The sequence below is a fragment of the Folsomia candida genome, unplaced genomic scaffold (genome assembly GCF_002217175.1).
Source record: "Folsomia candida strain VU population unplaced genomic scaffold, ASM221717v1 Fcan01_Sc020, whole genome shotgun sequence".
Taxonomy (NCBI): Eukaryota; Metazoa; Arthropoda; class Collembola; order Entomobryomorpha; family Isotomidae; genus Folsomia; species Folsomia candida.
This window is the reverse complement of record NW_019091212.1, coordinates 2027554-2044331: the sequence shown is the minus strand read 5'-3', so window position 1 is coordinate 2044331 and position 16778 is coordinate 2027554. Positions and strand designations below refer to the sequence as shown.

Genomic DNA, 16778 nt, shown 5'->3' with positions numbered 1-16778 from the left:
ACAATATTTCTGTGATGGCGAGTAGCAAATAAATAGCATCTCATCCATTCCATGCCGTCGGTCGAGGAAGAAGAAGAGTGAGCATGTTCAAGGCATTGCCAATCCACGGAAGGAATTAGCAGCAAACAAATAATAATAACCTCGTCATCTGATCCTCAACTCAATCAACGACTCCATACTTTTAAATCTTACTATTATTTACTGTCGTGTTGACATTTTTAAAGTGAAAAGGTGAGAAATTAATTATAATTCCCCAGCAAGTTTTACTGCACTATTTCGTGTAATTTTAACTATAATAATAATTTTAACCAAAATAAGTTGCGGTCATTAAATCAAGCAACCAGGGCAACAACCTCCTTCGCTGTGGTGTAGTTTTCATCCTCATCATCTTTCATTAGTGTCATGGTCGGTCGTCGTTAAACTTAATTATACTTTTCTGCCCGGTTATCACCGCCGTCAGCTGTTTATCATCATCCTCATCATCGGACCGAGGGGGTTCGTCTTGGTGACTTTGCCGCGGGGGAGGAGTGGACCAAGAGCGCAGGAAAAAAACGAAGAGGACGACGTCCTAGGTGCTGGTCTGACGTGCGTGGTTTGGTTTTGTCCACTTCATCATCGCATCGCATCGCACCACCGCCACCACCATCATCCCCACCACCACCACCACCACCACTATTTCTACAAGAATCACAATAGAGTTCAGCTTGCCAGTAGTTGAACCTGAGCTTGGGAAGAGAAGAAGAAAACGGGATTTGTTCTGCTGCTGCTGCTGCTTCTTGCTGGGTTCAACCAGACTAGGCTCACTCACCTGCCTCCACTCGAAAAGCTCATCGTCCCTATAGAAAATACAATTAAATACTACTTGGCAATTTCTTACTACTGTTTATTTACAACCCTTCTCGTAAAAACAATGAGAATACGACCCTGACGATGAGGCCGAGATAATAAAAAAACCAAGAGTAAAAAAAACTTATCCTTATCGTTGGTGGGTGGCGTCAGTTTGGTCGGTTATTAGTGGTCTTACTTATTTAGTACGCAGTTATTTATTTCATTCAGTAGTCTTATTTTAGTGAGTGATACTTAATAATACACAAAAGAGAGGAAGAAAGGAACAAATGAGTGGATTGGATGGAGTATTATCGGAGTAATTTTTTACCATGCCCAACTTGCCAAAAGGTTAAACTAGACTATTAATATACTTAACTTAATGGCACTGCCACACCACTGATTTGATATTAATACACGAAAAGGAAAACTCCTCGTCGTCACATGACCAAACTGTGAATAGACTGATTTTATTTTTGATGAGTGTCCAGGAACAGAAAAAGAGAACAAAGTTAATACAACATTTCCTTTGCACTTTGGATTGAATTGGATTTCATTCCTATACATAATATTACTACTTATTATTAATGTGTATAAAAGTTTTAAAGTGTTCATCAATCTCAGTTAAACAACTGGAGATGCAAAAAAATCATTAATTATACTACTACGCTTAGGTAAAATATACTTTGATAAATTGGAAAAATATATATCCTTCACTTTCTATTCTAATGGAAATGATCTTATTGGTTATTTTTCCAGAATTGTCTGATCCTTTGTGTAAAAATATTTCACTGATAACAAAAAAAATCCAAGATGGTGGACGTTTCAGATTCAAAATTGAAACAAATGTTGGGGAAGCCTTGGTCGGCATGGAATTTGCCAGGATGTTCGACAGAAATGGGTACTTTATTTTGTAATTTTAATATTGAAATATGGTATATAATAAAAATTCAATTACAAATTGTATTTTATATGGCATCAGATTCGGTTAAACTACGCGAGGCGTACAAGCCCAAGGAGCTCGATAAGCCAAGGGATCAGTGTAACTTACTGCCGCATTCGTGTAATTAACAATTAAAACAAATTAAAGAAATGTTTATCATGCTAATCTAGTAATAATCAATAACGACCTCTGATAATGATTATAGTAATACAACTGTATGGAACCAAGCCCGAAGTAGAGTACTTTTCCGTGACGAAATGTCCTGCGTGTAGATCTGTTATGAAAAGTCAGTGGATGACGAAACATTTTAAACGTATGTTGAGCAAAAATAATTATTAGATTATTACTTGTCTTGTCGGAGTTGGTGATGGGAATTTATTCTCAATTTTGTATTTTTTTACACTAGGCGACTCCTTAAACAGCTTGGTATGTAGGAAGACCGAATTGGTAGTGAGTGGCGATAAATGTATAGGAAAAGCCATCACGCCGCTCTACGATATTAAAGAAACTTCAAAGGATCCACTGCTAGAATTTTCTGTACGTCCCACTCCTCCGACTCCTCCCCCTACTCCGTTACGATCATCAACTACAACCAAGGAGACGAAGGATGTCAAGGTCCGCAGTCCTACCCGAGAACATCGCAACATTTCTCCTACACATCATCACTCTCAATTGTCCCCCACACGACAGAAGCATTCGTCGTCACATAAGACTGATCAATCCACTAGCAAATCATCATCATCGTCTAAAAACTCGTCATCATCAAACTCACATTCAAAGAAACACTCAAGTTCCAGCTCTTTGAATAAGCACAAATCTTATTCGTCTTCAAAAACCGTGTCGCCGTCACATTCATCTTCTTCGCATTCAAAAAAGGAAAAGTCGCACAAGTCGCACAACTCCAATGCATCCTACGTTCTCTCCATCCCAAGCGACGACGCGAGTCACAATGAGTCCGTGGAGAGCATCTTATCCAGTTCATCCTCCAAGACTATGCACATAGTAACGAGCAAACAGCAACAGAAATCCCCAGAACCAAAATATGAGCAGCTGAAATTTTATGCAGATTCGAGTGACAAACATAAAAGTAAGGGGTCATCGGGAGACACAGATTCTAAATCTCACAAATCGCACTTTTCCTCTCATTTGGACAACTTCAAGATCCCATTAAAGAACAAAACCTCGTCCAGTAGTAGTCACTCAGAGTCTGTTAGCAAGAAGTCGAAAAGTAGTCATAGCAGCAGCAAGTCGGGGCACGACTCGTCGATAAGCAAATCATCAACACACACGACGGTCCGTCACATTACTAGTTCATCTAGTAATTTCGGTTCCCATAAACCCATTCCAAGCTTAACGATAATCAGTGAGGCTCCCACAATGAACCTGGTAATCTCCCAAGCCCTTGCCGATGCCAAGGAGAAGAATCATTCCAAAAAGAAGAAAAAGAAAAAGAACAGGGACGAACCTCGAAAAATAATTCCATTAAAGGAACGAGCTTTTAATCCGGATCAGCACTGTGGTGTATGCGTATCTGAGGTTGCTCCTCCGTGTACACGTTCTCTGACGTGTAAGACGCACTCGATCTCTTTGAGGAGGGCTGTGCCCGGGAGGAGCAAGGCGTTCGACTCGTTACTGGCTGCACACAAGAAGTCTCGAGATGAGGAAAAGGCTAAGACGAAAGAGGTGGTTGAGGAACCGGTAAGAAGGACAGAATTAAATTCAAAGTTTTGTAACTTTTTGCAAAAATTTACCTTTCTTGTATAATGCAGAAATCCAAAGGGAAGAAAACAAGCCACCACTCAACACCTCTTCCACTGGATTCCGATTCGAGTAGTAGTTCACTCCCACATCCACCAGTAATTGCAGCGGCTACAACGACTGTAACAAAGACTACCCAACAAGCAAGCTCTGGAAAAGCAGTGAGTTCTTCTACCCTCAACTCCAAGGGGATAACTTTGCCTGCAACTTCAACATCAGGTCATGGTGGAAAGCTTAATAGTTCGTCCAGCAAATCTGGTCATGGACACTCTGCTGCCTCGAAAGGAATCACTTCCCATTCTCACCCACTCACCCAACGCCAACATCATGCAAAAGCTGCAGCATCGGTGAAGGTGTCAAATCGGCCGATAATCATTGTGGACGAGAAAAAAGAACCACGAGGACTGTCGTTGTTTGATATTGGAAGGGAACCTGAAAACAATTTCGTGTACATCACCTTCGTTGAAGCTCCGAAATCCATACGATATAAGAAAGTAGCTACAAAAATGTCACGAACCAATGCTGTAAGACTAATATGATTTCCTTGTTACTACATTACTTACTTTAGATAAACTTAATAATTCATCATCGATGATATGTTTAATTTTTTCAGCTATCCGAATGGAATGCATTCGACAGATTTTCTCGAAAGAGCGCCTATTATACTGGTGGCGCCGGTATAAAAAAGAAGGGATTCAAGGATCCACTCGTCCCGCTTTTAACCAAAATTACAAGCCCTGCAACTGCTGCAACGTCACAAATTGGTGACAATGATGCCGGAGAAGGTAATGTCAACACTTATTAAACATATATAATATTGGTATATTTTATAGTTATGGTGTTGTCATACTAACAAATAATGTTTGCCTCGTTTTCAGAAGGAAAACTATCTATCTCAAACCAGTCAGCATTGAGAAGCCCAAAGGATGCCAAAAAACGGAAAATGTCCTCCAACGGTAATCCAACAACACCTGTAGTAAAAAAGGCACGTCTGCTCACCGGACCGCACGAATTTTACGAATCCCTCGTCTATCAAACGAAATCCAAACAGACGTGCAAATCGACGCTGAAACGGTTAGAAATCCCCGCCAACCCAGAACAACTCGACATGGACGGGCTTTCAGAGGAGCATGCCCATATGATAAGGAATGAAATGATTTCTGTTGAATATTCTCCTAGTGATTCGGATGATCCTAAAACCGTAGGCAAACTAGTTTATGAGTCATTATCTCCTGAAGCTCGTGAGTTTATTGAAAGTTACGTTACAGCGCACAGTGATAACAAAGATATAAAAGTTACTTTAAGTGAGGAGGATATGTGCCAGCATGCATTCGAGTTAATTAACAAATGCATTCTCTCATAAGTCTAGTCTATTAATTATTATTATTACAGAGTGAGTGGGTTGGCAGTAATAATAATTACTCTAATTTAGTTAAGTTCAGATGGGCAAATCTTATTTTAAACCAATTTTGCTAGTTTTTGATCTGATTCAATCTTAGACGAGCAGTTTATAATACAGATGATTGTCTCTAGTCTTCCAGGTGGCCTCAGGAAGTTACCGTTTTTTGTCCAGTAATTAAGTAATTTAGATACAGAACTTAAACACACACACTCAAGCCACACTACGCGCATTTAAATTTGTAATATCTATCATGTAACTAAGTTAATACAGTTATTACAATTTCCGTGGTATTTTATGGATATTATATTTTATGTAATGTGTGTCTCGTGTTGTGCCGAAATGTCGCATTTATATTGTTTGCGTCATTTTTTCAGAAATAATCAGTATTCCGTATTCCGTACAGTAACCTTCTCAGGATTTGAATTAATTGATGATGGTGATGATGATAACCTCTAATTTTATATTGAATTGTTCCATCGCTGCCGCCGTAGCAATTTACAGAATTATTTATAATGAAAAGAATGTAACGTTCTACGTTTTGTTATTCTTCGTGTAGTAGTTTAGTGTTATAGTTTCGGTGCTGTTTTAAAAAATAAACTACAGAATGTACGTCGTCTTGAAATAAATTTAAATGTCTCCTCTTTGAGCTATTTCCGCAATTTTTTTCCATACGTGATAAAAAATTATTCATAAAGTCAGAGAATTTTTGGAATCAATTTTATTGTTACTAATATTCTTGATCCAGGTGGAATGACATGACACTCATTTATCGTCATCTATGTAATACTTTGCGTTACAAGCTACATGTTACATTATGCAAATTATTTTTATGCTACCGGGCAGTCTTCTTGCACCACAAACACCGACACGAGGATCCAGTGATTGCGGCATAAAAAATTAGATATACACATATGTAGCTGATGCAGCCATAAGATAAAAGCAGTACAAATGCGCTGTTGTCTAACAATAAGACGAAGAAAAAGGAATGCATTCCTTGACGAGGATTCCGTTAAAAAAGGACAAGCAGATTATTCCACAAATATATAAATTAAGTAAATCTGTAGTTGTTGAATTGATAACACAGAACTTGTTGTAATCTAAATAGCAACGATAAGTATGAGGGCAAGGTTAATTATGACATCAATTTATCATTCATTTCATGGCGAACTATTATATCATGATAATAATACTAATATTAAGTTATTCAGTACATCTCAACTTTGGTTCAACTTGTATAAAAGTTTTAAGCCATCAGTTTCTTTTAAATTTTTTATCGTAACTATTGGTTATTATCCAGTAATGATTATCATTAAGCAGCCGGGATAACATTTTTTTACCCTAACATTTACCACCGATTTATGTATGTATCTATATGTGTAAGTAGTGTGTAAGCATCAGTCGATCGAATGATTGTGTAGCTTAATTATTTATTATATATTATGCATAATTAATGCAAGATTATTAAGAAGATAGCAATATTTGGAATGTAAAATCTGGTTAAATGGATGATGGTGCGTTTATCACAAGTATTGGTGTCGAGATGCGGGTCTGTTGCTGTTGCTGCTGGAGCCGGACAGGTTTTGGTTATTTGGGGGCTGATAACTGTGATGTATCGAAGAGGTGCTAATGGCGGAAGTGTTGTTGGAGGAGGTCGACGTTTTTACAACAAATCCTGAAAATCAAAAAATATTGCAATGGAGAAAAATGATAAGAAAATATGTGCATATATAGGTTTGATAAATTATTTATCATAAATATGTACCTCCGTCAATCTCATCCCTCTCAGCAGCGGACGTATACCCGTTGGATGACTTTTCCTTCTCTCTGCTATCCGACCAACTGCTTAGTTTTGACCGCATGTTGGCCGCCTTGGCTTGAAAGATCCCCATCGCTTTGACCAAGGTTTTCGGTGAGGGAGGTGTCGTTGTATTCGTTTGACGATCTGCTTGATGGGATGACGAACATCGGACCACTTCTGGCAAGTTCCTACTCGACACGTTCCCAGCAACATCCGATGTTGATGTCGATGATGTCATTGGCCACCCAGAAGAACTAGTACTTCCTACTCCAGATAACGACTTATCCATGTGGTAACTCCCACCACCACTCATGGGAACAATGGTACTATTAGATTTCTGGAGTTTTTTCGTTCTCGGTGGAGCAATGGGGACGCCATTCGAGCCGATGTGGGAGTTATGCGGGTCCATGCGTGGGTTCGGCGTGGTAGAATTATACGATTGGTGAACTGTGGCTTCGTATGCAGGCCGGCCTTGACGCAAGGACACGTAATCATTCGAATTCCGACGTGGAGAAACTGCAGTGGCGGAAGAGTCGCCAAATCCATTCTGTTTAAGGAGCGGAGTTGTGTCCCCGTTTATGGAAGGAGTGTCCCTCGTCATGACGTCGTAGTGGAAGGAGTCGGTGAGGGACTCGAGGGAGGATGGCTTCTTAAAGGTGAAGCAGGACAGGCCGCTGCCTCCTGGATATTGGGGTTTGGAGGGGGTGCGGAGGGACCGTTGGTGTTTCAGACTCACTCCGGAGGTGGTAGCAGGAGTCGTGGGTGTGGGAGCTGCCGCTTCAAGGTTTTTAGCAGTTGTGGTGTAAGGCATTGCTGAGTAGGAACTCTTGGAATTAGTTGCCAAGAGTTGTTGCTGCATTTGTGTCACCTCGTTTGGAGCTTTTAACTCTTCTAGTAAAAGCTTAATTTCGTCAAATCTACTCTGAAACGGTTGCGAGTTTGAGTTTTGATAGGTTTGTAATGTCCTCTCAGCACTGTGACTTCGATTGCTTTTGGCATAAATGGGTTGTCTATTGCTGCTGCTGCCGCTGCTGGTGGCTGAGGGAGGCTCTGCCCTATAGTTACTACTAGGAACAGGGATCATTGGTGGTGGTTGTTGCGCTGCCGTCGCCGCTACCTGCTGCGGTTTGAGAGGTGCCCTGTTTATGTAGCTGTCGTCAGAAACTATGGCAAATCCACCACCACCACCGTTGGAAAAGTGGTAGGGACCATTTTCTGGCCAGATTGGTTCGTAATCTTTGTGAGATCTGACACCACTAGCAGAATTTGGTGAAATAACATTCTTCTGACCTCCTCCTCCTCCACCACCATCGGAAAATATCCGTGATACGTTATTATTTTCCGGCGTGAACAATTCTCTGGTATATTCTGCGTCCTTGGGCTGTTGCTGATCCTCTTTATCTTTGCAGACTGCTTGTCGAAAACTATTTCTCCGTTCCCGTATCCCCAGCGCAATCCGAGATACGGCGTTAATCTTTTGGGGTGGCGTGATAGTGGTGTTGGTGGTGACGCTGTTGCTATTGCTGCTGTTGGGCAGTAGTAGTTTTGTCGCCGTCGTGCCATGCAGCGATGGAGATTGGCGATCCAACCTCTCATCCAACCTTTCATCAGACTCGGATGGTGTACTGGAGAGGGAACCTTTAAGTATGGACTTAGGGGGAGTTGCGCCATTGTTATTTCGCCCAAAATTTTTAGACGCTCCTAAGAGACCCTGCATATTGGACCGCATGATTTGGGCATAGGTCGAATCGATAGTTTGTGTGGGTGTGCCGGGCAGTGAACTTCTCGGAGTGGCCGTGTTACTCGAGCTCTCGGAAGAGTTTTGCCTACTCCGAGAGTAACCAGGTTTTAGCTGAGGTAGATCCTTTGGTATTCTGTTATCTAGGATGGTGGGGGTTTGCACGGACGACGAAGAAGTGATGATTTTAGAGGTGGTAGTATTTTTCCATGACGATTTTAAAGTCGGAGGAGGAGAGCTGTTATTATTTGGAGTGGTTCCAACCCCACCGCCACCACCACCAGGCGTATAGTTGGCGTACGGGTTAGTTTTTGGGACGCGACGCCGTACAATTGGCTTAATGTCTATCCCGCTATTAAAAGATTCTAGTGTCGTAGGAGCCGAGCTGACCTTGATATTAACTCCACCACCACTGGAACTACTTTTCGAACTGCTGCTGGCCGTACTGTCGTCAAAACTGCCAAACGTTCTCCTCCCGTTTCTTTGTGACGAAATTGAAGAGCTTTGATGATTAATTAACGGTTGCGAAGTCAAATTAAGAAGTGCTGTCGCTGTTGTGTTGCCAGAGGAGCCACCACTTTGATGAATGTTTTCGTCTGAAAATATTCTAAATGGCGTTTGTACTTTGGCTGGCTGCTGCCAAACATGGCTTTGACTCCGAGTCAGAGAAGTTCGCTTGCTATTACTTGGAGGACCCTTGATTACAACAGTGTCGTATTTTTGAAGTTGCTGGTGCTTAGAGGATTGTCTTCCAAAGTCTGCAACATCCTCCATTTCCTTGGCCACACCCATTTTTATCCGGTGGTTCTGACTCGGAGCTAGGCCGATTGTCTCCTTTACGACGGAACTCTTTGGTGGGATCAATGGCTTGGTGCTGCTACCGCCGGTGGTGGAGGTGGAGGCGGTGGCGCTGGAAGTATTGCTGGAGGAGTCGGATTTCTTATTCCTTGTCCAAGACCCAGAAGAACTAGAACCAGACAAGGACGACTGTTTATTCAGCTCTAGCGTTGTGGCGGTCTGAATTTCCGGCTTGACCGAGGTGGACACTGGTTTCTTCATCTCAGGGATCTCAACCTGCTTGATACAGACTTTAATCGGGTAACTTGACACGTTGCTGACGCTGCTGGAGGAGGAGGATTGTTGTAGAGAATTTGTGGTGGAGGTGGGCACGCGTAGTAGGTGATCTGTTGGTACTACTTGTTTTGGAACATGCCTGCTAACAATGACCTGTTCGATGCTGCTATCTTCCTTCCCCAGTTTTAGAGACTTGCTTCTCTTAATGGGAAGCAAGGGTTTGGCAAATAAGGGGGGTTTAGCAGGCTTCTGCTGTTTACTACTACTGCTGCTACTGCTATTTCCAGTCGCTGTGGTAGAGTTGACGACGGTTGATGACGATGGTTTACTGCTGCTGGCGCTGCTACCTGCTTCAATATGATTAGTGTCAACATCAAGCGAAGGCGTTGGCGATTTTCGTGATTGACGAGACCCAAAGGAAGCAGCTATATTGTTAAAGGCGTAAAACTTGGAGGAAGAAACGTCAGATTTGGCTCGACTTAAATTCGTACCACCAGATTTTTTACTGTCCTTTGACTTTTCAAAGAACGACTTAATTTTTACGATACTTGGTTTGCGAAGAATTTCACCCAACTTTTTGTTTCGAGAAACAACTTCCTTTTCGACTTCTTCCCCGTCAGAGGAGAGGACCGTGATGTCGTCAAACTTTTGCTGCTGTCGCCACCGGATTGGTTTCTGCCTCCTTTCCTCTTGGTCAGCCTTCTGCTTTTGTTCTTCTATTTCGCTGTCTCGTCTACGACTGCAGTGAGTGTCCACTTCCTTCTCTAACTTGGAATTAATAGTCAAGTCTACGTGGGGCGGAGGTATAGGGGGGACGGAGGTGGAGGGTTGGTGATGATACTGGGCGGCGGCGACGTGGTTCGAAGTAGCGTTGTATTCGATCGTCTCATACGTGGGCTCCTCCAAGTCCGCCTTAATATCAATTGGTAGTCCCAGTACGTCTACGTTCGCGTAGGGATGCGAGTCGATGATTTTTAGCTGCTCTTCAAACAGCTCTTTTACTGCTCTATGCACCATGATGTACTGATCCTTGGTTTGCACCATTGCGATTCGTTGTCGTCGCATTTCACGAACAAGGTGAAACAGGCTAAAATCCGAGGTCAATTTCTGAAACACATCAATTTTTATAAGCATAAATAAATTTAAAGTTGGTGTAATGAGATTCAATATTGAGCAGTTGCGTGCCTACCCCTAATCGTAAAAGTCCCCACACATAATCAATTGCACAAATTGTCCCGGTTCTCCCACATCCGGCCGAACAATGAACCAAGACTGGAAGGGTTTCAGACGTTTGACAATCCCGAATCAGTCTCACCATGTCCAACAGAGGACGAACTTTTGTCGGCACGCCATGGTCGGGCCAGGCAGAATAGTGGAATTGACACACATTTCTCTCCTCTGTTGGCATAAAAATTACACAAAATTGTTAGCACACAACACATTGCATATAAATCTAATAATAATCAATCATAAATCTAATCGGTATCGCACCTATTTCACCCTTGCCCGTCGTGTAACTGATTCTCATTGTCCGCACCAAAAAATCAGGACACACCTGGCGACACTTTTTCAACCAGATTTTAACCTGACCAAACTGCCGCTCCACCCCTTCCTCCTCCACCCAGTAGTTTTCACACTTGTGCTATAAAGATTGTACATGCATTATTTTGGTGTTATATACGTAGCTTCCACTGAAATACCCATTACTAACAATTAAATTCCTATTAAACCCACCTTTCCCGACTCTTGCTCATTGCAGGCCATGACGATGACTTGGACCTCACATTCGACGACCATTCGCCAAAAGTCGTTGACCGTGTGGGGCAGAGGTCCTTGGCACGCGATGTAGGCGGAAGAGCCGCTCGCACCCTTGATGAAATTCGCATTGATGTAATCGCTGCCCGGAACATCTCCAAAGTCTCCCAATATCACACGAGTATAGTCAACTGCATGGTAATTTAAGCCGGGTGATTAACAATTCGTATGCATAATTACGTCTGCCTAATTTGCATGTTAATTAAATTGGTAATTACTTACATGGTAAAATATCCTTGTATCGGTTCTTCTTCCGATTCACGGTCTTTTCTCCCTCTTTGCTTAAGTAGGCCGGATCTGTTTTAAGGTTCTCGCTGAATTGTTTGAGCTCCTGATACATGAGAATTTTCAAAATGAAAAAAAAATTGGACTCATTTTTTTATTGCATGACTTATTTCAAATATGAATAATTATGTACCTGAAATTCCTTCTCGTATGTACTGCTCCCATCACCAATTCCAGCTTCACAGCTCTCGACCAGATTTAAAAAATTCCTCAGAATCGTTCGGAGTGGAACTCCTGGATTTCTGGGAACTTTGTCATTTCCGGTCATGTCATGGATAATTTTGCAGGCTGGTGTGGAAATGTGGTTGATTACTCCTTTTTAGACGTTTGTGTAACAGATCTGTAACGTATAAAATGTAAATTAAACGTATTTATTTAGTAAAATCGATGCACATTAAGTTAGTATTTTTATGTAGTTGAGTTTTGTCGAGCATTGCAAATCTCGTAATTTTTTACAGCTTTCAGCTTGAACAGTTTTCAAACGAAATCATGAATAATCCTGCATTCACAAAATAAACTAAGAGTTTGAAAATAAGTATAAAAAGATTTTATTAGTTTTACATAAAGTATTATTTGCCGTTGGTGCAAATTAAATGAAACTGTGAGTTTTTTTTATTATTCTCCAAAGTAATTGCTTAATGTACATGGAACCATTGCTTGATAAACGACGACTTTTATGTAGCTGGCAAAACTGTGTTAATCTTAAAATGCCTTTTTTGATACTGAGTTTTATGAATCATAATCCTAATCTTAGTTGTTACTTGATTTAAATGTCCATGCAAGTGGAATGAATATCCTTCTCCAATAACTTAAACAAGTCGATTCCACTATAAAATTTAATTAACTAGTGACATCATTTGGATGAAAGATGAAACCAAATATGCAGCAAGGAATCCAGTGTTAATAGTATGTTTATAATTAGAATAGTCAAATCTGACTACTTAATATCAAGAATCTAGTTTTTACCGAAACTCAAATTTATGCTCTTACAGCCCAATTTTTTTCCGAAAGAAGCGTATTACCAAGAATAATTGGTCTGGAGTATGTACACTATTCAACGAATTTTCGCCATCAAGCGTGTGTATTTACGTTATCTCAAGTATTCCCATCTATTTGCTGTACTACGATAAATATACGAGTGAGTATAATCACTTATCAACAACAAGGACTGATAACTCAATCCCTGTGTAACCTACTTCATCTTTTGTGTCGATAGGCCTCGTCAGTGTCGATTCGACACTCGACACATTGTTCGCAACTATTAAATTACACTTTGTTCTTACAATTAGTCATCAGTTAGTACTCCACACAGACGTTTTTTTATTATCGTACGATGGGATTCATGTAGTTCATTGGCAAATATTTAAGCACGACGGTGCGATGAGATATCTATATATATATATTTATATACATATATGGCATAAAAGATTCTCAAATTTCACGCCCAAATGGCCAAATACTATATAGCATTTCTTATTGTCAGTTAAAGGTAAGTTGCACGTTTTTCCCTTGGTCAAAATCACGTCATCAATTTCCTAGTACAGTGTCTCATATTTTAATTGCAATTGGTAAACACAATGAGTGTGTAATGTTTCATGAAATTTAACTATGAGCTTTGTTATGTCAACACACAACGTACCATTGAACTATTGAATTCGTATATGAAATGTATGCATCAATATTGCACTTGTTGCCGACTGATATTCAGTTGTAAAATTATCGATAAAAAAATTTCTGGCTCAATCTCAAAGACAATTTACACCTCAAATTTTAAAGATCTTTAACTGCGTATGAATGTACGTACGTACTAATATTTAATCAGTCAATAGTGTCATCACTACAAATATTTGCTTTCTTTTAGTCATACCATTTAAATCGTCATAATTCTCACTTCAATTCCTGGAAATTCTCTGATTTATAATTGTGACAGTAGGTTTCACATAATAGCAGACGCATTTAGTTGTCAAATTCTGCTGGATTTTGTTTATAAATATTTGTGCTACGGTTTTCCAACACGAATTATTTTTTTAGTATCGATGCTCAGCAGACTTCTCCGGGTAAACTTTCACTTGGTCACTTGCCAAAAAAGTCGATTCGGTTTGGCATACACTTTTTTGGACAGTAATGAATGAATTTTACTCTCAAATAACGTTATTATCACTTTTGCACAGCCGAGTAATAATTATTATGATGTAACTGATAATGGGTACATTTCGTATATTTAGTCACCACTCCATTTCTTCTCCAACTCGAAACTTCTGCAAATTTTTCTCCAGTTTTGAATATTAACGTCAAATACTTATTTAAACACAGAACTTCAGCATATTTATCAATTAGCACAGTGCAGAGAAGAAGAGGATGGTGATGAATGGCTGAATAATGGAATGTGTGAGTTCATTTTTGAAGTCATTTTTCACATAAGCCACACAATCAGAGTCACACAGTCACGGATGGCGGATGTCACTCGACGTGATTATTTTCCCATTCGTTCCGGAACACATTTGTTGAATATTTTATGTCGTATTTTGTTGGACTTGATGTAGAATGAGTAATGTCAGAGTCGGGACGAAACTCCAAGAACAAGTACAACCACCACAAATTTGTAATACCAACTAACTAACTAACCAACCAACCAAGCAACCCCCACACGCACCAGTTTTATACACATATATTGGCAAATCTCTTGTCCGGATCTTCCTTACCACTCTCACTCACTACTCTAGTCAATCATCAATTTATTATTTTTCACACACATCAAACCCCTCTCACACTGCAAATATATACGACTCTCAAACTATTTACTCCTCTCATGCATTTGTTTTAAAGTGCGGACTAACTAGTAATAATGTAAGTGCGAGGGCGAAATGGAGAGAAAGGGTGCTCTCTCTCTCATTCCAAAACCTTTTGCGACTATTATTATTATTATTTCGCTTCTCTTCTACTAGTCTCTTCTGATATACTATGTCCATCCAATCCGATGATGTGTGTGTATGTTAAATGGCTTATAAAGCAGAATGTACATGATTCAATGATGCTGATACAAGCTAAAATGATGATGATGATGATGATGAGGTTTTCCTCTGCACTATCCCTTTTCTTTACAAGACATACCAACCAAGCAGTCGTCGCACAAAGTAAAATACCACGTAAAAAATGAATAAATACACCACAAGCATAGCAGAGAGAGAGATGTTCTGGCTGGTGTTATTGTAGGCCACATAGCCCGTCCATGTATGGTATGAAGGTCTTTAAGGTGTAGTACTGCTTTTATAAGGATTCCTCTATACATAAGAAGATGCAAGAACAACTTGCATGGACATATTTGTAAGGCTCACTCACCAAGTATTCGTGTAAAAAAAGTATAGTGGTCTACGAAGCAAACAGTGATAATACGGCGAACGGAAAGAAGTGAAACTCTCACTGCTCAGTCAAAGTTTGAGAATTATTCTGATTTTTTAAACGATTTCCGGCGGAGGTGAGTGAAGTGAAAATGACTGAAATTCAGAAGAGACGGTAGGGAATCAGAGCGTGGATGCAGTGCAACAAGTGGTTGCCTTTCCCTTCCTTTGATTCCCACCACATGCATAAGCTCACTTTTTATCTTGATCCCGTGTATGAAAATGGCTTAATTGACAAATGAGACATGTCATCGTCGTGTCAGTCCCCACCTGCAAATTACATATGATTTTGGCCCCTTGGTTGACGTGATTTCTGAAGCATCTCATACAAGAATTCCCACTGTTTACTACTAAAAGTTATACATACATTTGTGTGAGGAGCAGGATTCCAAAGTGGTCTGCTAAGAAGAAGTTGAAAAAGCAATTGCAAGTGTTTCCTACCAACCATACTGAAATATAAACTGGGATCGTATTCTCTCATGCTTGTTTAGCTTAAAACTTATAGTTACTTAGTTAGCAAGGGTTTTTGGCTCTCGTCGTCTCGTGGGTTGGGTAGGGTACGTGAAGGTGGATGAGATTATTAGTACGATGAGGAATGAAAGAAACTCTTTAAAACTTTAAACCAACCTCACCCCGTTATGCTAAGTATGTTCTCTGAGGGAGTAGTAGTGTGTGCCTTGGTAAAATACCGAGTGCCTTAAGTAATAAGACTCCATGGACGAGAAGTGTGTTAAGGGAATCTTATTCTGGTTGAGGGAACTGCTCGCTTTTTTGGGATCTTGTTTAACATCTCGAGAAATCTCACCATTGTTGTTGTTACGTATGTTGGGGTATATCTGCTGGAGAAGAAGATGCCCATTACGTATGTAGCTACCTGGTCAAGTCATGTCGTCTTTTTGTAGGTGCGACGCGATACACCAAGCTTTTCGATGGATGGAAATGCCTTCTTCCTTTGAAAACTTGTTCTTCTTTCTTTATCGTGGGGCTCGTCTCACCTTACTTTCCATCGCCAGCCATGCTTCCCTTGTTCTCCTCCGATCATGACGTTCCTCCGGCATTGTTGCGTCGCCTTATGTTCGAATGGATGAAGGATATAGTTTATTCTTACCTGATCTCTGTTTTTCTTGGGATGGTGATGCCTATGTCGTTGTTTGGAATGACTTTCTTCTCAAATTCTTGAATATCCACAGCAGTGATGATGATGTAAGGGAGAAAGTTATTGGTTCTTGGAATGTGTAGTCTTTTGTCGGAGTAATTAATTAATTAAAAGTCTTTCTCATAAACTATTTCTATATTTTTTACTTTCTGTGATATGCACAATTTTATTGAGACATTTTACATTCGTCTCACATTTTTCAGTGGAAAATTCCGAGTCTTTGGGAAGTACCTATAGCACCATCTCCACCACCACGACAGCACATCAATGTTCTCTCATGAAAGGCAAATGCGTTCGTAAAGAGCACCAAGTTGGTGAGATGAGATGGAAACCAGCATCTGAGGCGTCCACACATGTCGAGGTCATAATAGTACTCGTTCTTTTTAGGGAACCACCCACTAACCAGGCCCACATGAGAGTGTGTTATCGTTAATTTGGGGTGGATAAGTTGTCTCAGTTATTCAAGGGATAAGCCGAAGTGGACAGCCCTTTGCAATCTAAAGTGTTGAGCAGGAGTGGAATCGAGAGAGAAGGAGGACGCGAGGAGTCATGGAATGGAAACTCCCGGCAATGTGCGACCCGCTTG

General features: G+C 40.5%; 2 protein-coding genes across 4 annotated transcripts; one reads left to right on the top strand and one right to left on the bottom strand.

The window, feature by feature from the left end:
* Nucleotides 1-163: 163 nt before the first annotated feature.
* LOC110857980 (hyphal wall protein 2) lies at nt 164-5569 on the top strand. The gene is made up of 8 exons (XM_022106597.2): nt 164-1499; nt 1585-1726; nt 1808-1888; nt 1974-2081; nt 2175-3466; nt 3538-4050; nt 4140-4311; nt 4405-5569. The coding sequence occupies exons 2-8, from the start codon at nt 1639-1641 to the stop codon at nt 4887-4889; spliced, it is 2739 nt and encodes a 912-aa protein (XP_021962289.1). The 5' UTR covers nt 164-1499; nt 1585-1638; the 3' UTR covers nt 4890-5569.
* Nucleotides 5570-5631: 62 nt separating this feature from the next.
* On the bottom strand, nt 5632-15376 carry LOC110858025 (serine-rich adhesin for platelets). 3 transcript variants are annotated; one of them, XM_022106660.2, is made up of 8 exons: nt 13506-15376; nt 11772-11978; nt 11576-11684; nt 11273-11484; nt 11030-11180; nt 10728-10936; nt 6691-10645; nt 5632-6600 (listed from the first exon to the last, which is right to left on the bottom strand). In XM_022106660.2, the coding sequence occupies exons 2-8, from the start codon at nt 11904-11906 to the stop codon at nt 6449-6451; spliced, it is 4923 nt and encodes a 1640-aa protein (XP_021962352.1). In that variant the 5' UTR covers nt 11907-11978; nt 13506-15376; the 3' UTR covers nt 5632-6448. The 3 variants fall into 3 exon arrangements, with proteins under 3 accessions (XP_021962352.1, XP_035714479.1, XP_035714480.1); XM_035858586.1 differs by lacking the exon at nt 13506-15376 and adding an exon at nt 12605-12732; XM_035858587.1 differs by lacking the exon at nt 13506-15376 and adding an exon at nt 12200-12394.
* Between the last annotated feature and the right edge of the window lie 1402 nt (nt 15377-16778).